At 36.3% G+C, this 25,847-nt stretch overlaps 1 protein-coding gene across 1 annotated transcript; it reads right to left on the bottom strand.

Annotated features, from left to right (window-relative positions):
- Window positions 1-905: 905 nt before the first annotated feature.
- Window positions 906-3,869, bottom strand: LOC121780849. Its single transcript, XM_042178488.1, has 2 exons — window positions 3,064-3,869; window positions 906-1,178 (listed from the first exon to the last, which is right to left on the bottom strand). The coding sequence occupies exons 1-2, from the start codon at window positions 3,347-3,349 to the stop codon at window positions 1,132-1,134; spliced, it is 333 nt and encodes a 110-aa protein (XP_042034422.1). The 5' UTR covers window positions 3,350-3,869; the 3' UTR covers window positions 906-1,131.
- Between the last annotated feature and the right edge of the window lie 21,978 nt (window positions 3,870-25,847).

The following is a 25,847-nucleotide window of genomic DNA, read 5'->3' as shown; positions in this document are numbered from 1 at the left end:
AGCAAATGAAGTAGACAACTAACATCAAAATATAATGTTCAAGATTAGAGCGAGAAAGAGGTATTGGGAATTTGGGATCCTACACGACAAGCATTTCGAGTTTCTATCGCTACTCGTTAATTGCAATCGAACTGTTCGAGGCGCTTGCCTTCTAAAAACTCATCTCGAATACCAAATTATTAATTTAATAAACATTTTTTTAGTAATGTCATTCTCGACGGAATTTCCATCACTAAACCCAAAATAAATGTTTCAATGATTGAAGTTAGTGCGGTACTTTACTCATGCATGGATTATGGATATGCTGTTTAAATAAAATAATATCGACAGATTAGGATTTACTCACAATGGTAATCACTTATCATCATTATAAAATGTTGTCACAAAAGTCGTTTTCCAGCATGGTTAGACGACAATTTAGCTATACCAATTGAGATTTCAGAGATAGAATCTATCTCTGATTATGTGTTCAGTTTAGGAAGTAGAGTCATAGGCAGAGTGAAAAGTATAAATTGCACCCCTAGAAACTGAATACGTGAATGTTTCAAAAGTATCAAATAATGGATCTGAACATAATTCCAAGTCTGTAAATGAGCATCATGATTTAAATTTAAACACTGGTGTGGTTGCTAAATTGAAAAAACTCTCTCCTTTTGATAAATCAATGTAATAAATAATTATGAAAGTTATTTACGTAAGGATGTATGCCACAAAAGAATGTTTTTATCTAAAATTCACAATTTTCAATTTATTTTAAGAAATTATATATATTTGTAACACCCCGACTTTTTGACACCTTAGTTATTCTCAAAAGGGCGTTGAACGGCTAGACAAAAAAAAGGGGGGGAAACAAGAACATAAAATTATATTTTTGGGATGGAAGTTCAATATACTAAATATGAGGTGTAAAGTTACACTATAAGATAATAGAGGTAGAGTATTCTATGTACAAAGCTCAGTAGAGTAGTTCATGATTAAATAATGGATTTAAACCACACAACTACAATACAAAAAGATGTGTACATTTCTTGGCCAACTAGCCGAGCCATCAGCCACGGCCTTGACCCAAGACCCATAGCCCATTCTTCTCTCCATCCCTTAAAGACCAGACCTGCAAGGACCATTAAGTGCTCAATAAGGACAAGTCAGCAGCCACCTCTTTTCAACACCAACTTCCCCTGCCACAATGAAACAAAGATAATTATTAGACATGCACCTAGTACTCCCAATAAAGAGAGAAGAGATGTTGCTGCAAGGAGAAGACAAGGGAGAATAAAAACCCCAATCAAGTCCTCAAAAGATACCAAATCAGCTCCAATAAAGTGACGAGTACACACTACAAAGGCTGTCACAACAGCTACTAAGAAGTCAAGAAAGGGGCAGACTTCCTTCCAACAAAGACCAAGGGGACAGGATCCCTCTTTGGCAGAGATTAAGGCAGACCGAATCCCAACAAACTGCAATCCCTCTGCCAAAATCCCAACAACCAAGCAGATTTTCAGCCTATATATATGTGCCTCCATCCAGTCCCAACTCTTTCTCACACCAATTGCAAAATCTCAAAATCATAATCAAAGTAGCAGTAGCTAGAGTATGCAGCAAGTGAAACACAACTGATCAGGTGAAAATCATACCCTTTCTCAGCTTTTAGTTGCATATCACATCTACTTATTAGTATAACTGCCATACACAATCTTTCCCCAATAACATCCATGTCAATGATTATTCTTCTGTCAGTCACCACAGTAGCTCACAACATAATTTCTTAAGAACTTTATTACTACCAAAAATTTAATCACCACCACTGCCTTTTTCCAGATTTCCTTCATCCACTATTAAAACATCACCTTTTAAGGCACACCAATTTAGACTCTAATCCACGTAATAGTAACCATGAGTTTTTCATCTCTTAAAGTTTCCCCATGCTCGGTCCTCAACTAATACATAATTGACAGCAGCTTAAGATTAGAACTACTCAAAAATCTAGTCTTCACAGTCATTAAATAGTACACGGTAGAGAAATGGAATTTAGCTTAAACCGGAGTGATTCACGGCCAAGATAGCGAGGGTAGGAGAGCCGGCGGTGGCGCTGGTCTGGGAAGCGGACCGAGCAGCGTAGGCTGCAATTGGAGACTGGTGCATGAAAACGATCATGACACGTAAGCATGGATGGATGCATGCGAAGGAATCATAGAAGCGGACTACACGTGGCAGTGAAGAAGAGTTAGCTCAGTTAGTTAGATTCATAACCGCTTGTTAGTTACGGTTAAGTGAGAGTTAGTTACGTGAGTTCATCTATATAAGATGAACTCTTCTCATTTTGTAAGCACATTTTCACAGAAATTAATGCAATTAACTCCTTCTTCTCCATTTCATTCTCCTGCTCGAGGTTCCATACAAGTAGGTGCAATTCCGGTCGTTTGAAAGGATATGGGCTAGATTAGATTAATATGGATTAAATAATTATAGTTGGGCTACAATTATAATAGTCCATAAGCCCAACAATCATGGAACCCTAGTGACTCACCATCTATATAATGGTTATTTATTCTCCATTGTGGGAGAAGAGAAATAGCGTAACATTAGAGAGAAAATACGTAAAGCTTTGTAGAGAATTCCTAGCTTTCTCTATAGAGCGATTGTACCGAGGAATTGTTCCTGCATCGGATCAGAATACACGTGGACCTCGATAGTAGTGGATTCAACTTGCAGGACACAATCGTAGAAGAAAACAACACAACAAGTAAGATTTAGTTCTGTTGTGTATTACGTGCTCAACTTGCAATATGATTATGAATCTAGATCTGTTATTCTTGTCTGCAATTTCCGCTGCGCTCATTAGATGAATACAAGAATTCCTAACACTGGTATCAGAGCTCAGGGCTTGATTCATAATTAATTTTGTTTCCTAATTAATTTGTGGATGATTTTGGAAATCAAAATTATGAAATAAGATTTCAAAATTCTTGCAATCGAATCCGATTTGATTTGATTCATTCAAAATTGGAAATTTCACGAAATTCAAACCAAATCTAAAATCACTATGATCTTCGAACAACAAACCCCAATCTCTCTGCAACTCCTCGATTTGATCGGCAGCTGCTTCTCGGAGGCGGGGGGAGCGAGGGCGACGGTGGGGCGGAAGATCTGGTCTGAGAGTAGAGGCGTCGTATCGACGGGGACTGAGGACGGGGCAGCCGATGGCGGCTATGCTCTCCTGTAGCCGCGCCGCAACGTAATTGGAGACGCATCGCGTGCAGTAGGAGTGGTTGCAGCCGTGGATCTGGAACGAGTCACTGATTGGCTTCTCGCAAGCGCAAATTCCGCAGACGAGGGAGTGTTGGAGCATTGATTTGTGGATTTGTTGAGCTCGAAGAAGCCGCGGTGGGTCAAGTACCGCATGATGCTGCCGACGGCGGAGGCGAGGTCGGGCAGAGACATGGCGCCACCGTGGCTCTCGACGGCGTCAGCGATTTCGAGCTTGATTGCGCACTTCACTACGGCCATTGGTGTGAAGCCGAATACATACTGCCAGATCTCTACCTCAGCCTTCTCCTCTTTGATTGTTTTAGCATCCATTTTATTGATTGGATAATTGAGGATGTAAAGCTCGAAACACAAGTGATGATTTGGAATTGGTGATTGTTTACTAATTGGTTAGATAATTCGTTGATGCAGTGAGACAGAATAGAGAAGGAAAAGGAATTGGGGCTTTTCTTTTGGGCTGTATACATTGATTCAGAATCAATTTGATTGTATACATTGATTCAGAATCAATTTAATTATAAAGTATCCCTAATTAGTTTATTAATTGGATTAATAAATTTTGTTATATTAATTTCGAATTAATGTAATTTTAAATCCACATTTAATTAGAGAATAAAATTTGATTTTATTCATTGGGCATTATTTGATATCTTATGTGATAAGCATGCTATTTGATTTTATGCTTATTTATTTTAACTATAGTAGTTAGAGACTGTTTTATTGTCTGGGTAGGCGGCGCCCAGTATGTGTAGTCCGTGTTATACTATGTCTGGGTAGGCGGCGCCCAGTAATTGTTTGAAATTTAATATTGGATATTATATTCACAAAACTAGTATCACACTTTTCCCCATAAAATATAAGTCTTGTTTTGAAACAAACGCATCGTCCATCATAATTGTTTGATGTTCCTAGCCTTTTCGACCACGAGTTTTACGCCAAAGTGTTTACTCTAAATCTACAAGGCCTAGGCTCATTCATAGATGCATGGTTGACATCGTGTGATGGGGTTGACTTGCTTAAATTGTTTAGTGACGCCAAAGCGGCCTAAATAGTTTATGGATGCATATTAATTGGATTAATAAACCAAGAGTTGCAAAATAGTTGTTGCAATTGGCTTGGAGGCCTACCTTGTGATATTATTGTAGTGATCAGCCAAAGCAGGGGCTGCAATAATATAGACTTGGATCTTGGACCACTAAAATTTATATTTGATATAAATTCGTATTTTATGTTTGGGGGACATAATATATGTTAAAATTAGTGGGAGCTAATCAATACAATAAACCCTTGTTTGATTAGTGATACGAATGTGATCTTTATATGCTTTTATAATTTGCTTTTCGTTTTATTTTCTGTTCAGATAATATGTCAAACTTATCTTATGAGTGTATGATGGAAACAAACAAATTGACTAGGTCAAATTTCACGGAGTGGCAGAGAGACTGCCCAAGACTTAAGGCACAAGGTGCAATGAGTGGGAGCTCAGCTATGTTTGTCATTGAGATAAATATGTCTATGAATAATTCACAATCCTGGGTATTGGATACCGCTTGTGGTTCACACATTTGTAATAATGTGCAAGGTTTAATTGACAGCAGGAAAGTGAGGCCTGGGGAAGTAGACCTACGTGTTGGAAATGGAGCAAAAGTTGCTGCCGAACGCGTGGGAACTTATAGATTAGATCTTCCCTCAGGACATAGACTAGGTTTACATAATTGTTATTTTGTTCCAGTTATTTCAAAGAATATTATTTCCATTCCGATGTTGGACATCGAAGGTTTTTCCTTCCATTTTGCAAACAGCAGATGCTCGTTTTCTACTAATGGATTGCTTTATGGAAATGCCTCGTTAGAGAATGGATTATATATGCTTGAATGCAAACGGAATATTCTCAATGTGCAAAATAAAAGACTTAAGCTATGTAATACGGATAATGCTACTTATCTTTGGCATTGTAGACTTGGTTATATCAATGAGAAAATGATAGCGAGATTGAGAAAGTTAGACTATCTAAATTCATTTGATTTTGAATCATATGGTGCTTGTGAATTCTATCTCAAAGGAAAGATGACTAATAAACCACTTTCTGGGAAAGGGGTGTGTGCTAATGATGTGCTAGAGTTGATCCACACAGATGTGTGCGGACCGTTTCCAACTCAAGCAAGAGGTGGTTATTCGTACTTCATTACTTTTACTGATGATTTGACAAGGTATGGATATGTGTATCTTATGAAACACAAATCCGAGGCCTTTGAGACATTTAAAGAGTTTAAGTGTGAAGTTGAGAAACAACTTGGGAAAAGTATCAAAACTCTTCGATCAGATCGAGGAGGGGAATACTTGAGCCGAGAATTTCTTGATTACTTGAAATCGCATGGAATTCAGTCAGACTGGACACCTCCTGGTACACCACAAATGAATGGAGTATCTGAAAGGAGAAATCGAACATTATTAGATATGGTTCGATCCATGATGAGTTTAGCTAGTCTTCCTTTATTTCTCTGGGGTCATGCTTTATTGACTGCTATTTACATTCTGAATAGAGTTCCATCTAAATCAGTTGAGAAAACACCATATGAGTTATGGTATGGCAAAAAGCCTTGTCTTGACTATATGCGGACCTGGGGTTGTCCAGCCTTTGTTAAGAAAATGATGACTGATAAGTTGGAATCTAAAAGTGAGAAGTGTTATTTTGTGGGATATCCTAAACAAACTAGAGGATATGAATTCTACTGCCCCGGAGATCACAAGGTGATAATCTCTAGGAATGTGAAGTTTTTTGAAGACACTTATGTCTTAAAGGAACAAAGTCACAACATGGTAGATCTTGAAGAAATTCAAGAACCACAAGATAACATTGAGAATGAGGTATTGTCAAATGGTTTGAACAATAACTCAGTGGGAGTTTTTGATGATCTATTGGGAGGGGAAATTACTATTAGAGGAGACCTTAGAGGGACTCTCGAAAAGCCTCCTCAAGACAATGAGATGCATCAAAGACAAGATGATACAATAGTTGCATCACCTCTACCTCAAGAAGATCATAGTGATATTCCTGAACCTACTCACATTCAGAATGAACAGCCCGAGCCAGAAGAAAACCAACTCAATAGGCCTAGGAGGATTCGTCGTGCACCTGAGAGACTGAATCTAATGGTTGAGAACCAAGATGATGAAGTTGATTTAGATTACGATGAGCCTAAGACCTATACCGAGGCGGTGTCAGACACCGATCGAGAGAAGTGGCTTGAAGCCTTGATATCTGAAATGGACTCGATGTACTTCAACTTAGTCTGGGAACTAGTTGACTTGCCAGATGGGGTTTACCCCATAGGCTGCAAATGGATATTCAAAAAGAAAAGAGATGCAGATGGCAAAGTACAAACCTACAAGGCTAGGTTAGTGGCAAAGGGTTATACTCAGCGCGAAGGCATTGACTATGATGAAACCTTTTCGCCAGTTGCTAAGATCAAGTCCATTAGGATATTACTTGCAATTGCTGCATACTACAATTTCGACATTTGGCAAATGGATGTCAAAACCGCATTTCTCAATGGAGAATTAGAAGGCGATGTCTATATGACACAGCCAGAAGGTTTTGTATCGAAAGAAAGTCCGGTGTGCAAGCTAAAGAAGTCCATCTATGGACTTAAGCAAGCTTCGAGGAGTTGGAATATTTGTTTTGACAGAACAATCAAATCGTTTGGTTTTGTCAGAAGCAAAGAGGACCCATGTGTTTATAGTAAACGCGAGAATGGAAACGTTGTCTTCCTCATCATATATGTTGATGACATCTTGATTATGGGAAGCGATCGTTCCATGATGCAATCCGTGAAAGAATGGTTGTCTAGTTCCTTTATGATGAAGGATCTGGGTGATGCTTCCTACATCCTTGGAATCAAGATCTATCGAGATAGACCGAATAGGATGTTAGGATTATCACAATCCACTTACATAGACAAGTTGCTAAGGCGCTTCTCAATGGAGAATTCTAAGAAAGGTTTTCTTCCTATGGGACATGGCATTGTATTGTCAAAGAAGGATTGTCCTTCTAATGACAAAGAAAGAGACAACATGAAAAGGATCTCGTATGCTTCGGCTATAGGATCTATTATGTATGCCATGATCTCTACTAGGCCAGATGTGGCCTATGCGCTTAGCATGACAGACAGATTTCAGCAAAATCCCGGTGAGGAACATTGGAAAATTGTTAAGACTATTCTTAAGTACCTTAGAAGGACTAAAGAATATTTCTTAGTCTATGGTAGACAACCAGAGTTATCAGTTACTAGGTACACTGATTCTAGTTTCCAAACAGACCATGACGACTATGAGTCTCAGTCTGGATATGTTTTGTCCTCAATGGTGGAGCAGTAGTTGGAATAGTTCCAAACAAGGTATAACTGCCGATTCCACCACCGAAGCCGAGTATATTGCTGCATCTGAAGCTGCCAAAGAAGCTGTTGCTTTGTTAGAGTTCGTTAAAGAACTGGGTGTCATTCCAAGTGCCAATAGTGCAATACATTTGTATTGTGACAACACTGGTGCTGTTGCGCAAGCAAAAGAACCCAGAGCTACGAACAGGAACAAGCATGTTCCTAGAAGATATCATCTGATCAGAGAAATAATTGAAAGAGGCGACATAAAATTAGAAAGAGTACCCACTGATGATAATTTGGCTGATCCTTTCACCAAACCGTTATATATAGCAAAACACAACAAGCACTTTGAGAGCTTAGGTGTTAAGCATCTTGGAAGATGGCTTTGAATCAGTGGGAGTTACAGTTTTATATGTCTTAGAAACATTTTGTGTTGAGACAATATTACTTGATCACATTATATGAAAATTTCATTTTCTATGGGTTTTGTGCACTTATTGGAATAATTGTTTTAAATGTTTGATTTTATTCTAAATATTTGTTCCCTTGAATTATGACTGTCGTTAATGGTGTGAGACATTAATGATATAGTATAATTCTAAAATAGCCCTAACCAATGATCATCAAGAATGTGATATTGATGATATGTTATAGGTTAGCATGGGGTTTGCATCACATTCTTCGAGAATGTAGTTGTTCTCACAACTATGAGATATTAGATACTCGTGATGGACACATGGTATACTTTGGAGAGTATTGGTATACCCTACTATTGAACTGTTTTGTTGAGTGTCTGCAGTTTATTAGTACATGAAGTATGTAATATCCTAGGATCTGAGGTCATTACACATTTTGTTTGTTGAGTGGTGTGCTTTGATCTTGTCCAACGCTTTGCCTCCCAAAGGAGAATTGAGACACGGGCTTGTGTTGGGTACATCATAAGATAAATGGAAATGGTAGTTGAGCCAAGAATGAGATTCATTCCTCGATTAGAATTTTGAGAGAACACTCAAATTCTCTATATTACTTGACCATTAAGTCATTGGCCAATGCAAAGATATATTCAATTAAAGTAATTGAATATGATCGAATGGGTCATTTAATAAAGATGAGATAAAGTGATTGAGCTATTTGGATGACACATGACAAATCTTAGGCTCAATCGGGTGGTTCGTGAATGAAAGGATATTATTATAAACTTTGTGTAAAGGCTTGTTTACCGAATTCACGTAAACGTCCGTCATATATCGAGCTACGCTGCCAACGCAGTCTAGGAGTTTTGTGCAGACTTCGATTAGATCGTCGTCGATAATGAGGGCCTAAAGGGTCACACTATATGTGTATTTTGATCCGCTCAAGGGTACAAAGTTGGAATTGCGTATTATATCTAATGCTAGTCCAAGTGGGAGATTGAAAGGATATGGGCTAGATTAGATTAATATGGATTAAATAATTATAGTTGGGCTACAATTATAATAGTCCATAAGCCCAACAATCATGGAACCCTAGTGACTCACCATCTATATAATGGTTATTTATTCTTCATTGTGGGAGAAGAGAAATAGCGTAACGATAGAGAGAAAATACGTAAAGCTTTGTAGAGAATTCCTAGCTTTCTCTATAGAGCGATTGTACCGAGGAATTGTTCCTGCATCGGATCAGAATACACGTGGACCTCGATAGTAGTGGATTCAACTTGCAGGACACAATCGTAGAAGAAAACAACACAACAAGTAAGATTTAGTTCCGTTGTGTATTACGTGCTCAACTTGCAATATGATTATGAATCTAGATCTGTTATTCTTGTCTGCAATTTCCGCTGCGCTCATTAGATGAATACAAGAATTCCTAACAGTTCAGTTCTTCGACGACCCCGATTCCGCACCAAGTGGTATCAGCCTTTCCGATCCGATTCCTGTGGCGATGGACACTCGCTCCGGCGATATGCGGAGGTTGGAGGAGTCAGTCAATGCTACCATAGCTGAGCTCTCTGTGAGATTTACTGATTCGGAGCGACGCCGTGCTGAATCTGAGGAGGCGCGCGATCTCTCCATGAAGGAATTCAGAGAGGAGCTTCTAGCTCTCCAACTGCAGCAAAATGAATTGATATCTCGCCTGGTTCCACCACCGGGGGGAGCTCCTAATGCTCAGTTTGCAGGGGGCGTTCAGCATCGGCAACAATATTTTGCTACTCGCCAATCTAAGGTTGGTTTTCCGATCTTCAACGGAGAGGACTTAACTGGATGGATTCTCCGTTGCGATCACTTCTTCGCGGTGGATCTGACACCGGAAGAATCGAAGGTGCGTTTGGCAGTGATTAATTTTGAAGGCCGCGCGCTTCAATGGTTTCAAAATTGGGCAAAATATCAAGATCGAGCAATGACTACACCGTGGCCAACGTTTCTGCGAGCTTTGGAAGGTCGATTTGGAAATCAACTCCTCGGCGATCCAATGACCGAGCTCCTAGCACTCAAACAAACAGGTGCGTTTGCTGACTACCATGACCAATTTGAACTGCTGCTTGGTTGTGTTTCATTATCTGAGTCTTATGCTATTAGCCATTTTATCAATGGATTGAAACCGCATGTGCAAAAGGCTGTCAGAATGTTCATGCCACAAACACTAGTCCATGCCTATGCTCTAGCTAGACTTCAGGATCTGTCGACTAATGCTAAAGATGTTATGCCTCAAATTCTAAAAGGTTTACTACCACGGATGCTAGATCTACATCATATTCAACACCACTATTACCCACGCCTACTATGCCTGCTGTAAAAACTAGACGCTTATTAACCGATGAAGAAATGGCTTAAAAGAGAGCAAAAGGCTTATGTTATGGCTGTGATGAGAAATTTGAAAGAGGACATCGTTGTGCTAGGAAACAATTGTACTTATTGGAAATAGATGATGCTGTGAGAGATTCATCTATTGAGGCTGAGATTCAGGATGAGGAGATATATGATGATGAGAATCCTCTGATCTCAATACATGCTATAAACGACTCTCCTTCAAGAGGCTTTCGCACCATGAGAGTTACTGGCCGTGTTGGAAAGAAAGCTATTCACATTCTTATTGATTCTGGAAGTACGCATAATTTTCTTGATTTGCTCTTGGCAAAGAAACTGGGACTTCAACAGACTCCAGTAAATCCAGTGATGGTTGATGTTGCTGATGGGAACCAGTTGGAGTGTAAATCAATGTGTAAAGGTATGCATTGGTTATTAAGAGGTACTCCATTTGTAACTGATGTTCTTCTTCTGCCTCTGGGAAGTTGTGACATGGTGTTGGGAATACAATGGTTGGAGACATTAGGGGTTATCCAATGGGACTTCAAAAATCTAACTATGGATTTTACACTAAATGGTCGAAGACACTTAGTCAGAGGAGGTCACAATGAGCTGCAAGTACACAAGGTTTCTGAAAAGGAGATGAGCAAACTCTTGACTCATACTGAGGGGATACAACTATGTTGCATACAAGTGACTGAGGAAGGGTCTACAACATTACTTTCTGTAGAACAATCAGAGGAAGCTGAAGTCTCAATTCCCTCCAGTATTCAACAGCGTCTGGAAGAACAGAAAAATATATTTGCTGAGCCATCTTCTCTGCCTCCTTTGAGATCTCACAATCATAAAATCACCTTGATCTCAGGCTCTTCACCAGTAAACTCTAGACCCTACAGACACTCAGCCATACAGAAAAGTATTATTGAAAAACAAGTGGCTGATCTCTTGAAGCAAGGCTTTATTCAACCAAGTTCAAGCCTGTTTTCTTCTCCTGTGGTTTTAGTGAAGAAAAAGGATGGAACATGGCGCATGTGTGTGGATTACAGACAATTGAATAAGATGACAATTAAAGATAAATACCCTATACCTCTTATTGATGAACTCTTGGAAGAATTGAAGGGAGCCACGGTTTTCTCCAAAATTGACTTAAGAGCAGGTTACCACCAGATCAGAATGGAGGCCGAAGACATTCCTAAAACCGCCTTTCGTACTCATGATGGTCACTATGAATTTGCAGTGATGCCTTTCGGACTAACCAATGCACCAGCCACATTTCAGAGTCTAATAAATGATATATTCAGACCCTTCTTGAGGAAGTTCGTGCTCGTTTTCTTTGATGATATCCTGATATATAGCAAGGATGTGGAGGCTCACTTGGATCACTTAAAGCTGGTCTTCAAGAAACTACAGCAGTATACTCTATTTGCTAAAGAAAGTAAATGCGAATTTGCTAAAAGCAAGGTTGAATATCTAGGCCACATTATTTCTAAAGATGGTGTAGCGACTGATCCAAAGAAGATTCAGGCTATGAAAGATTGGCCAACCCCTACTGATGTGTCTAAACTTCGAGGCTTCCTTGGACTCACAGGTTATTACAGAAAATTTATCAAAGGATATGGCATAATATGCAGACCTCTCACTGATCTACTTAAGAAGGATGCTTTTTCTTGGGATGCTACTGCTGATGCAGCTTTTGAGCACTTAAAGAAGCTATGCTTTCTCCTCCTGTGTTAGCATTACCTGATTTCTCTTTACCCTTTGTAATAGATACCGATGCTTCAAGTTATGGAATTGTGGCTGTTTTGATGCAAAACAACCACCCCATTGCTTTCATTAGCAAGACACTGTCACCAAAGAATATGGCTCTGTCAGTTTATGACAAGGAGTTATTGGCTATTGTCTTTGCTGTGACACATTGGTGCCACTACCTGAGCACTAAACCGTTTGAAGTAAGAACAGATCACAAGACTCTAAGTCACTTATTGAAACATAAGTTATCCACCCCTGCTCAGCTTAGCTGGCTATCTAAGCTAATGGCTTTTGATTTTGAGATTACATACAAAAAGGGAGTTGAGAATGTAGTGGCTGATGCACTCTCTCGTGTGCATTCTTCTGAGATTTTCTGCATGGCCCTTACAACTATCTCCACAGATATATACCCTATGATTCAAGCGACATGGGAAACTGATACTCAACTGAAAACCCTGATAACTGACCTCCAGCAGAACCCTGATGCCAACTCTAAATTTTCTTGGATTGGCAACCAACTACGAAGGAAAGGCCGACTAGTGGTTGGAGATGATCAGAATTTGAGACTCATGATAATTCAGCTATTCCATACCTCAAGTACAGGGGGGTCATTCTGGAGTCTTGGCTACCTACAAAAGACTCTCTTCATTGTTCTATTGGGTAAATATGGAGAAGCAAATTCGGAATTACATTCGAGAATGCGACATATGCCAACGTTATAAATATGATAATAGTGCTTCTCCGGGGCTGCTACAACCTCTCCCAATACCCGAAGATGCGTGGTCCCAGATTAGTTTGGACTTTATCGAAGGTCTTCCAAATTCTCATGGAAAGTCTCCCATTTTAGTAGTGGTGGATCGCCTCACCAAGTATGCTCATTTTATGTCACTCACACACCCTTATTCAGCTATGTCAGTGGCTCAAGCTTTCTTAGATCACGTCTTCAAACTTCATGGGTTGCCGAGTATTCTCATCAGTGATCGGGATAAGGTCTTCATGAGCAAATTCTGGTCCAATTTCTTCAAACTTCAAGGAGTAGAATTACATATGTCAACGGCCTATCACCCTCAATCGGATGGACAAACGGAGGTGGTTAATCGTTGCCTTGAAACTTATCTTCGTTGCATGTGTGGTGATCAACCAACCGATTGGAGTAGATGGTTGAGCTTAGCGGAGTTTTGGTATAACACTTCCTTCCATTCGGCCATACAAACTACACCTTTTGAGGCACTATATGGTTACCCCCCACCTATCCACATTCCCTACTTCAGAGGAGATTCTTCAGTTTATGATGTTAACGAGAGCTTAATGGCTAGAGAAGCAATGCTAGAAGTCCTTAAACACCATCTGGAACGAGCTCAGAAAAGGATGAAACAGAAGCATGACAAGCATAGGTCTGATCGCAAGTTTGCCTTGGGAGATTGGGTGTACTTAAAGTTGCAACCATACCGTCAGAATACACTCCGTGACAGACAATTTCACAAATTAAGCCCCAGATACTTCGGTCCTTTCAAGATCATCGACAAATTTGGAGAAGTGGCATACAAACTATCTTTACCAACCAGTTCAAAAATACACCCTGTTTTTCATGTATCTCAGTTGAAGAAAAAGATGGGACCTTTGTCTCAATTGCACGGTACCTTGCCGGAGGTAGGAAACTCGACTTTTTTGGAACCAGTCCAAATCCTTGACCGACGTTTGGTGAAACGCGGCAACAAACCGGCAACGCAAGTTTTAATTCATTGGGCAAATTCATTCCCGAAGGATGCTACGTGGGAATTTCTTCATGATATACAGGAACGCTATCCACATTTTCAACCTTGAGGACAAGGTTATTTGAAGGGGGAGATTTGGTGCATGAAAACGATCATGACACGTAAGCATGGATGGATGCATGCGAAGGAATCATAGAAGCGGACGACACGTGGCAGTGAAGAAGAGTTAGCTCAGTTAGTTAGATTCATAACCGCTTGTTAGTTACGGTTAAGTGAGAGTTAGTTACGTGAGTTCATCTATATAAGATGAACTCTTCTCATTTTGTAAGCACATTTTTCACAGAAATTAATGCAATTAACTCCTTCTTCTCCATTTCATTCTCCTGCTCGAGATTCCATACAAGTAGGTGCGATTCCGGTCGTTGTTCAGTTCTTCGACGACCCCGATTCCGCACCAGAGACGTCGACGGCCCTTGCTGCGCTGGCTTCAAGCTGCTGGAGTCGTCGGCGGTGGAGGCGGCTCGTCGCTGGCCGGAAATTGGGCAGACGGCGCTGTGAGAAGCGCCGAGAGAAAGGAGGGAGAAAGAAGTTAGGGATTTCCTCAATTTGGGAATTCTGTGTGAATGAAAGAATTGAGAAAGAGAGAGATGGAGGAGCAGCCAGGTGGCTGGAGACGATGGCAGATGCTCCGGCGCAAGTTTCGGGCGCCGAGAAGAAGAGAGAGTTGGAGGGTTCTAATTTAGGGTTGTTGATTTGGGGATAGAGAAATGAAATTGAGTCATTCTTCAAGTTAGAGCATCTCCAGCGGCGGACATCCGGCTCGGACGTCGGCGACGGGCGACCGGACGTCCTCCATTGTGGCAAAAGGGGTCGGATACGCCCATCAAGGTAGGACGTCGGACGTCCTCGGATATCCGAGGGACGTCCGAGTGGACGGGCGCCATTGTGGGGTGGGGGTAGGACGTCCGGTCGGTCGTCCGGTATTTTTGATTTTTGATTTTTTTTAAATGAAGTTGTTAAAGTATTTTTTTAATGAAGTTGTTAAATTTTCCTGTTTGTATTCGTGTTGAAATTTTTATTTCCGTAAACATAAATTGCATAATAATTTGTGAATTTGTGATTTATTTTATTGCGGAAAGTCCTAGTGGGAAGGGCGATGGGAAGGGCGAATTGTGCAGGGGAAGTCCTACTGACGTGGCAGTGAGATGGGAAGTCCTAGTGACGTGGCAGGAGGTATTTTTGGGAAGTCCTGGTGGATGTCCGAGTGGGACGGGCAACCACGGGAGATGCTCTTAGGATCTGGAGTAGGAAATTTTACCAAGTTTTGGATCATTATTAATTAACTTGGGCTACTAGTGTTTGGGCTAAAGTATGAATATGTGTTGGGCCAAAATAAATAAAGTAAGGAGAGGAAGAGGATGGGCCAAGGAAATTAAAATGAGGTGCTATTTTATTTAAGGACATGGAGCGGGGGCTTGCCGGTGGCGTCCGCCATTTTTATATAGAGTTCTTAAACGGAAGCGGTGGAGAATAATAGGTTCAGAGAGATATGGGGCTGGGCTGGAGGGAGAGAGAGAATTAGGAGGAATATAGAAGGCACAATGTCATACTATCTGATTGGGATTCCCGACAAAATAATTCATTTTGTCATAAATTTATTATTACTAGTATTTTACTTTATATTAAATTTTTTGACTCCGTATATATTAAAACTAATTCATCATAGATTTATAGTGACATGATACTATTATAAGTAATAAACATGTATATAAAAGTTTTACTACGTTTATTTTAATCTTTATTAGTATTTCTTAAGAAGATTTGGTAAATTAAATATCTTTAGACTTTATTTACTATTCAAATCTTGTTGTATATATGTAATAATATGTTAATATATTTATTTTTTGTATTTATATTTTATTAGTATTATGTTTATATATAAAATACTCCCTCCGTCCCGCACTACTCGCACTTATTTCCTTTTTGGGCCTCCCAAGTTACTTGCACTCTTTCCATTTTTAGTAAAAAATTTCACCTACAGCCGTCATTTTTGACTTTCCTATACACTCATTCCTTAATCTCCGAGCCGAAAAGGAAATGAGCGAGTAGCCCGAGACGGAGGGAGTAGTATTTTAATAATTTATTTTACATCATCTTTATAATTTTTTGGATTAATATAAAAATATAATACTCCTCCGTCCCATAAGAATATGCTCTTTTGGGTAGACACGAGTTTTAATGAATAATTGGTTAAATAAGATAGAAGTAGAAAGAAAAAGTAATTAAACTATTGTTAGTAGAAAATGGTCTCACCTCATTAGTGAAAAATAATTTTCAAATTGGAAAGTACATATTCTTATGCGACAGACTAAAAAGAAAAGAGTGTATATTCTTGTGAGACAAATGGAGTAATATTTATTTAGAACATATAAATTGATAATTTTGGATATGTCTGGATAAAGGTTCAGCCCCTGCTTTTCTAAATTCCTGGTTCCGTCACTGTCGCAATCAATCGGGCTTTCTATCCTTGGAAAGTGTGGTCGTGACAATATCACATGATCTGATTATATTATTATTATTGATTAAATTCATAGAAAATACTAAACAAAATGACCAAACAAGTCTTTGTTCTAAAGATGTAGACTGTTTGGTACACCTCGGGTTATAGATGATCTTTCAGACGGTAGCTGGTAGACAATATTGAATATTTTTCAACACATATACATGTGAATAATATATTGTTAAACCAAATACATGATATCAATGATTATTTATGTCTAAATATATAGAAGTAGCGTTGGGCATAGATGGTTGGTTATACGATACTTTGACTCGTCAATATGTGCGGATTTTTGTAACTAACATACGAGAAAGGATAGAATTGTTATTCTATAGAAATCATGTCTTAGTGTCATGTACTCCCTCTATCCCATAGTAGATGTCACACATTCTTTTTTAGTTTATCACATAAAATATGTCGCATTTCCCTTTTCAGAAATAGCTCTCTCTTATACTAATATAAATATACTATTTTTTCTCTCCATCTAATACACAAAACAACATCTACTAATATCTCATATCATTCCTTAAGGGCATGTTTGATAGCACAGGTAGGATATAACAAGATATGTAACTCTTGATAACAAATGAGGGCCGAACTCAGGATTAGAACAAGATAAAGATTTTATACTATTTGTTTGATAGATAAAATAATAACTAAGATTATGTCATATATACAACTGAAAAGACATTGTTGCCCTTGTTCTTAATAATATGTAATATGCATATGTTTATATCAATTCAACAATTTGAATTTTTAACATTCCAAAGTATGTAACAATCACATGAAAAGAACAAAGGATAGCACAAAATCAAAGTGACTATACAAATCATGGAAGCGAGGATAGACTATGTATTTGTTCCCAGGCTCAAACATTCTGTTTCAAAACCTCAGCTTCAGCCTTAGCCATAGGATCATCCTTAGCATCAGTCCATCTTCTTTCCTTGCTCGCCTTTCGTTCGTTAGACCATATTCTTTCTCTGCAAGTGGCCGCCTCAGTCGCTGCTCATTACTCTGCTTGAAGCCATAACATTTCCTTTTCTTGTTGCTGCCTCTCGAAGCAGGTGTCAGAATCCTCCCAAATTGCCATTTTAACAAACCTATTAGTACGAATTCGAGGTCTATTATAAATCTCATTCTGCATATAATCTACCAATTTCACCCAAAACATTATGAATATGTTATGTGCTTCTTCTTCTGCATTCTAATGAATGAAAGTAGTATTTTGACCCTAGCAATAAACTGATTCTAACATTCTTCATTGCATAAGAACTGCTTCAACAGTTTGAATAACTACGTCCATTTAGCTAACCATCTTGAGCAACAACAAAAGCTTGAATTTAATTCGCCTCAAAGCCGAAAGGTAAATAATGTACAAAGATGCTACATAATAAACAGGTTTAGCCTTAAAAAGTAAATTTTGAATGAACAACAAAACTTCAATTTCCGCCCAAAATCACTAAATTCTCAATTCAACTACTACCAAATTGCATAAACCATGCCAACAATATCAAGATCTTCCATCGAGCAGCAATCAATTAAAAAAATACCGAATTCAAAACTTAGAAGAAGAAACCTGTATGAAGAAGCTTACAACAATTGATGAATTGATAAATTGTTCATCTCGTTAAGAATTCAGTTGTAGATGCTCGGTTCTGGAAGAAAACAGAGCACCAATGAGGAGCCATAGCCGTTGTTATTCACTGCCTCTGGCGAAGGACACAACACATAGATGAAAAGGCTCAGGCAGATCTAGAATTGCAATATCACTGCCTCAAAGCTCGACGGCGGGAAAAGATGGTGCGACGGCGGTAAGTTTACGACGGCGGCCGTTGAGAGACGCCCTCACTACTGCCGGAGACAACCACCATCGTACACATCGAAGAAGACAAGAAAAATTGCAGGGTCTTAGATCGAGTCGGCAGTGCACCGTCAGAAGGCCCCCCGCCTTCAGCTAGAGTGTTGCCATGGGTGATGGGATATGGGGCGGTTGTAGAAATGGAATGAAGGGCAGCGTGGAAAACAAGGTTGAATAGTTCCGTATCTCACCAATTTGGTGAGATACATAAATGAGGGAAATAGTGGTTTTTCGTCGGGCCAAGAGATAGAAGTATCTTTGTTACCAAATGAATGGAAATACATGGATACAAAACCTTATCTTGGTATCTCTATGCTATCAAACGGGTCCTAAGTATGTCATCTATTATAGGATGAAGAGAGTATATTATATTGTTCCCTAGATATGATCAAAACAAGGTTTCATTGTACATAAACCTACCTAGTTGAAATTTATTCCAGTATAAATTTTCAGAGCTTTTAGCACACTTTGGAACTATGTCGAGCTAGTAACAAATTTGATTAATTAATAGACATAGAATATCTTAAATAATGGAAATTAATTAAATTAAAAAGGAGCCTATTTTTAGTAATTAGAATTGGAAGGTTAATCAATATATTAATGTAGATCATGATTAGTTGCACTGGTCAATATTTCCTAATTTAAATTTAATTGGATTGGACTAAATCTTATTAAAGAAAATTTCAAAAGGAACACTCCCCAAATCTCATTGGATGACTGAACAAGCCCATCAGTACTCTATGGGGGTGTTCGGTTTGTAAGATTGTATTCGAGATTAAATTTATAGCGTGTTTGGTTCATGAGATTCAATCTCACATTTCAATCCTAGATGAATAATCATGGGATAATTAGTCATAGCTAACCCCTTATGACTAAAATAATCTCACAATTCAATCCTATATTATATCTTGGTATTATTTTATCTTCGTCACCGAACACCACCTATAAATAGTGGAAGGGGAATCATATCACGTGACTTACACTGAAGCATAGATTTCAAAATTTACATATTGAGATTTTCGAATTTTGCATCCTATTCTTTTTATGTATTAAATAAGTAATATTTCAAAAATCATCTGGTAAAAGTACATTACAACTTTTGATCCTAAGGCAAGTTGATTGATCTTCAACCTAAATTTAAGTCACAGAGCCCAAATAGATAATTTAATCATGTGTACTCATTATTTATTTATAGATTCCCTAATACGAGTATGTTTCTTGCATTGGGCTTTGATGCGTAGCCTGAAAGTAAGGTTGGTTAAACATTGTCTATCATTGTAACTGAATTCACCGGATTGATCCGAGTAGATTACTAAATTTTTATAATTAAAAATGAAAATTTTAATTAAATAAAGTTATAATATGAGAATCAATGTAACTGAATTCACCCCAATTGATCCGAATAGCTTACTAAATCTTTATTATTAGAATTGAAATTTTTTAATAAATAAAGTTATAATGTGATTGGCTACATTCAATTAATCCACAACCTATGTAAGATCGGCCCAAAACCAGACAGATTAATCATAAGTTTAAATATTGTCTATTCAACAATTCAATAATAATTTTGATAAAGAAAAAACTAGAAAAAAAATTTTAAAATCAACCATTTAATATATATTTACTATGCTTTAAAATTTTATTAATATAATAATAAATAAAAGAATTAAAATATATATGTTCACTGTAGGAAATATTTTATATTTTAGAATATAATTTAAATGTATCAAAATGTATTTCTTTTTTACTTAATTTTATAAATCTTAAATTGGATTTATCGTACGTCATTCTAATCGAATGTCACAAATTTTCAATTGTTACAGTAGTAGCATTTAATTATAATTCAGTTGAAGTATATATTTCAAAATACTCATAGTTAAATTTTCTTTAATATGAGTAATTTTTCTCATTATGCATTATATTTAATGATATTATATGCATTATACTTAATGATATAATATTATTTATATCTTTAATTTTTATACTCCCTATGTCACTACCTATGTGATTGATATATTTTTTATCGTGGTATTGAGAAAATGATAGTAGTAACAACAGTAAAAGTGGAGAGAAAGTAAAGTAAGAGAGAGAATAATGTAGAGCAAGTCACTTCCTCTACATTATTTTCTCTCTTAGTTTTGATTTCTCTCTACTTTAACTATTTATTACTCCCTTCGTTCCGTAATAATAGAGTCATTTTGCTATTTTGGTACGCTCCATAGTAATAGAGTCATTTCTCTTTTTAGTAAAAGTCATCTACTTTACTCTCTTACTTTTTTCTCTCTTCATCTCTCTATCTTTTTCATTTTCCACTTTATTCTCCATTTACTTAACTCACCTGACACAATTTTTCTTAATTTCCGCCGAAAACAAAACGCATCCATTACTATGGAACAGATGGAGTATCATTTTCTCAAAACACGTGCCGAAAACCAGTCAATCACTTGAGCTAAGATGGATGAAGTATATATCTATATATTATAAATATAGGATCATTTAGAACAAATAATGAAATGGTTATTTTCATAGTTAGCTAAATCCTAAATCCTAAACTCATTAACTTAAAAATATATGGGGTTAAGATCGAAATTTTAACCCTATCAAATTTCACTCTAATTAGCCCCATAACTCGAGTAGAACTAACTTGAAACTTAATGGGTTGACACGATTAACATACATAATTCTTTTTTTTGTTTAAAATGATTAAAATTATGAATTATTTCTATCACAATACCCAAAGTATCACCTTCTCAGTACCCAACATTCCTTTACAATTTTTTTTGTTTAGTGTAGACTACAAAAATGGTACCCAAAGTATCACCTTCTAACTACCCAACATTCAGAAAATCACATTTTAGGTCAAAAATGCCAAAAATTCACAATTTCAGACGCGCTTTTTACCATCCTGTCCTTGAGGCCTAAAAGGGCATAAATGACAAAGCACACAAAAAATGTTCAGTACAAAATATCAATTAAAGTAAATAATAAATAATATTTCTGAACTAGAAACTAATTAATGGATATTTATATTTTTAACATGGGAAATGATTTAATTAAAGAAGAAGTCCCGGAATACTCGTAATTTTGGTTTGGATGGGCAGTCAATATTATATCCATAGTGAATGATAATAATATTTAAGTTTGGGCCAACATTGAATTAGTTTAAATTTAATTAGTAAAAGCTAGAACAGTGGCCCAACCCATTCCTCCATAGATCCCTGATCTGACCCAAATTATTAACTTATTATAAAATGGATAATATGAGAAGACAGAAATAATATTACCTATAATTTTTGTTCTCTGCAATCTGTTAGAGAGAGCTGGATGGCCCGCCAAATTCTACAATTTTGTAGGGTTAGTGTTGAAAATGTCTAGCCTGATAAAATAACAACCCGACTAGCCCGTAATCTATTAGGGTCAGACCGAAAAATCCGATGGGCTGGCTTGAAACTCAATAAAATTTCTATCGTTCTATTTGTTTGACTTGTAATTTGACACTTCATTTATTATTTTTTATAATATAGATTACTAAAAAAATAAATTTTCAATTTTATATTAAATATACAAATTATATATTAATTTTTTATTATGTAATAATAGATAAATAAATTAGAAACCTTAAATTTACAAAAAAATATTTAAATTTCTAAAATATGCTGTAAAATTTCTCGAAATATGTTTATGTTTTATTTCGCACAAATATGAAATATTAGTATTTGATCATGTTTGAGTTTAAGCATATATCTCAAGGATTGGTCCGCACCCGTTTGACCCGCAACCCGAGTAGGGTTGGTCTGAAACCTGCTGGGCCTGCCCGATTGACATCCCTAGTTACATACATATGTTGGATAAGATTTAAATTGCACGTAATTTTCTACAAAACTCGGTGATTCATGGTTCAGACTTTGAAGTTTGAACCAAGTAATTCTTTATAGGACGATTACGATTCTAGTACTAACTATTTCGAAGTGGAACCAACTATTTCAGAACCACGAGCATATCTCTAAGTTCGGGGAGATAACATAATGTCAATTGCATTCAAGTACTCATTTCATATTCATATTATTGTAAGACGGGTGTAAAAATTATTAACACTTACTACAAATCACAAATTCATAATGTTTTTACATTTAACAACTGAAGCTCAATTGTAAAAGACTATATTATTATTCTTGCCTCCATTACTAATGTGTTTCAATTAATAACCATGTTTTGTTCATTACAACGACAAACTTAATTTACAAGGACTTGTTTATGACACACTAGTGGATGAATATAAGGACAAAGGGATACGATTGTACCTAAAAGCTCTAAATAGCCTACTGGTAAGACACTCATTTTTCACAGCCTCTCAAATTCCATTTGATGCATTTTTGGTTAGCCTACTGGTAAGACACTCATTTTTCACAGCCTCTCAAATTCCATTTGGTTAGCCTACTGGTAAGACACTCATTTTTCACAGCCTCTCAAATTCCATTTGATGCATTTTTGGTTATTCACTACATTGGAGTTTTATTCATGGCTTCTAATTAATGTTTGAATAAATATAATAATTTATTATATGCTCTCTCATCATGTATAGTTTACAATTTAATCTTTAGGAGTATCATTTATGATTTTTAATTATGTAGAAAATACGATGTATTTTGTTTAAATTAAATATTTAAACTTTCTCCAAACTACAATAAATTTCTTGTTATATAAATATCTAGTAACCTACTTTCTATATAGCGAAATATTTTTAAGTAACACTAAAAATCGTCTTTTTTATACACATTGAAGGGACTCATTGTAAAAAAATAATTGAGATAATAGACGAAAAGAGATTGATTGAATTTTAAATACCTAAGTCACCCTAATTATTTATAATTATTTATCGTACCCCAACATGAAATTCCTGAATCTGCCACTATTATGACAAATATGTAGTTATTAATATATGGTGATTGTGTATATCAAAATACATAGCACAACATATATGATTCATTATATTCTGGTAACAAATACTCTCTTCGTCCCTTAAAAATATGAACTATTTCTATTTTAGTATGTCTTTTAAAATGATCAACTTTTTAATTTAGGAAATATTTAAGCAACAACTACCCCTACGCACTACTAATATTGTGGACCTCACTACCCACTGATGCTATTTCAATTACAATTACACTACTAATAATGTGTATTAAAATGTGCCCCTTCAAAATTTTATACTTTTGGCACACCGAGAGTCTCACATAACTAATATTTCAAAGGGTTAATAGTAATTTAAATCATAAAGTTTCAAAGTTTCTCAAGTTTCTAATGTATATATAAAATGTCGTCTTTTTTTTTTTGGTTTGATCACAGGTGTTCCGAATCCGCCTTCGGCGGAATCGGATTAATCCTGCTCGACCGGGCTTATGGATTAAGGCCGAAAGTCTCCCAGCGGGTGGTGGAGTTTGAACCAGTGACATCAAGGGCACCACAGCTCCGCGCTGCTAACTGTGCTACAACCCGTTTTGATGATGTTCAAAATAACGTATTTCATTAAAATAAGTTGTATTTTTATTTTTAGTTTCCTTTCCTTTTTTCTATTTTTATTTTGATGAAACGCGTCATTTTCGTTATACATACACGTGAGACAATTAAGAAAAGAGGGAACATCTTTTTTAGTACATCAACCATTCCAAATGAGCAAATTTGGTCCGTAACATTTCATATTATCTTTTAAGGTCCATCAACTATAAGTTAATATCAATTTAACTACTTTTTGGTTATTTTCAATATTTTCATGACCAAAGTACCCTGTAATTATAGTCTAAAAAAATTAGTTGAAATTATCAATAATCAATTTAATAAAAAAGACAATGACATTCTTAGTTGAATATATGATTAATTTAAGTGTATGATTGTTTAACTAAATAATAAATCAATAGTTGCTATCAATTGTTTAATATCACAATGTCGCGTCTTAATATTATCATTAGCCCATTTACAACATCATGAAAACTGTTCATAGTTCTCATATCTATTCCCTTGACTATTCCTGAATCATATTTTTTCTACTTTTTAAATTTTTATTTCAATATAGTACTCCTTCCGTCCCTCTGTAGCTGAGTCGTATTCCTTTTTGGGTTGTCCCACTGTAGCTGAATCATTTCTTTTTTTGGCAAAAAGCAACAATTTTTCTTCTCTCTTACTCCCTCCGTCCCATTCAAGATGGTCACCTTTTCTTTTTTGTTTGTCTCAATCAAGATGGCCACTTTCCAATTTTGAAAATAACCTCCTCTCTCCTCTCTCCTCATTAAAATATTCAACTATCTTTTTACTTTCTACTTTATTCCTCCTAACAATACTTTCTAAAATATCGTACCACTCAAGAATGTGGCCATTTTGAGTGGGACGGAGGGAATACTTTATTATCTCTTCATCTTTCTATCTTTTTCATTTCCTACTTTATTATTCATTTACTTAACTCATTTAATACAACTTTTCTTAAATCTCGTGCCGAAAAGAAACGCATCTACTACAGAGGGACGAAGGGAATATATACTATATATTATGATTAACTTAAATTTTCATTTTAATAAAATTACGAGATTTATTAAAATAAAATATTTATCTTAGTTTAATCAAAATAATTGAGAATGAAACCATATAAAACTATTAACTAGCACTAGAAAGTAATATCATAATATTCAAATAACGTATGGTATATATTAATAATAATAGTATAAGATCTATTCAATTTAATCCCAAATAAATTAGAAGAAAGAAAAAAAGTGGATGAATAAATATATTGAATTGTCCTTCATGGCCTTAAGGGTACTTTGGTAATGAAAATATTGGTAATAGCCAAAAAGTAGTTGAGTTGATATTAATGTATAATTAATGGATCTTAAAAAGATACTCTCTCCTTCCCACCACAAGTGATCAACATTCCATTTTGAGTTGTCCTACTACAAGTGATCAATTTTCCCTTTTTAGCTAAAAACAAAACTTCAACCATCTCTTACATTATTCTCTCTTTCTTACATTATTCTCTCTTTATCTCTCTTAATTTTTCCTCTCTCATACTTTACTCTCTTCACTTTAACTCAATATATATTATTTTCTTAATTTATGTGTCCAAAAGAAATCCATCATTTGTAATGGGATGGAGGGAGTATTATTGTAGCATCCCAAAAATTTCTGCGACTTTTGTTTTAATATGGATGTCGAGTGGAAAATTTTCTTTATGGAATTTATTTGTTCCTATGTCATTGAGTTGATTATGTGAAATAAATTGTCGTGAGTGATGTGGAATGAAGTGTCATATTTTTTTTTCAAAGTGGGGAAATAATTAAATGAGATCATGCATATTGTTCTAGCTATTTTAGTGGTAATTTTCGGCCCCTTCAATTATTGGAAATTATATTCTCTTTCTTGGATTTAATTAATTATTTTGGTGTATTTATCTAAATTAAATCCAAATCAAATTATCCCTTAATTTTTGCTACATGGAATTCGAACCCTAAGCCTATTCTTGAGAGATTTTGAAAAATCCCCTATTTA

Source organism: Salvia splendens, chromosome 20, assembly GCF_004379255.2.
Source record: "Salvia splendens isolate huo1 chromosome 20, SspV2, whole genome shotgun sequence".
Classification (NCBI taxonomy): domain Eukaryota; kingdom Viridiplantae; phylum Streptophyta; class Magnoliopsida; order Lamiales; family Lamiaceae; genus Salvia; species Salvia splendens.
The sequence above is the reverse complement of the archived record's forward strand: the minus strand, read 5'-3'. Positions and strand labels throughout refer to the sequence as shown.

Coding starts and splice junctions, on each gene's coding strand:
- LOC121780849 (XM_042178488.1), bottom strand. CDS start 3,349: ATGCTCCAACACTCCCTCGTCTGCGGAATTTGCGCTTGCGAGAAGCCA. Junction 1,179..3,063: donor GGAGTTGCAGAGAGATTGGG/GTTTGTTGTTCG, acceptor TCATTGTGGCAG/GGGAAGTTGGTGTTGAAAAG.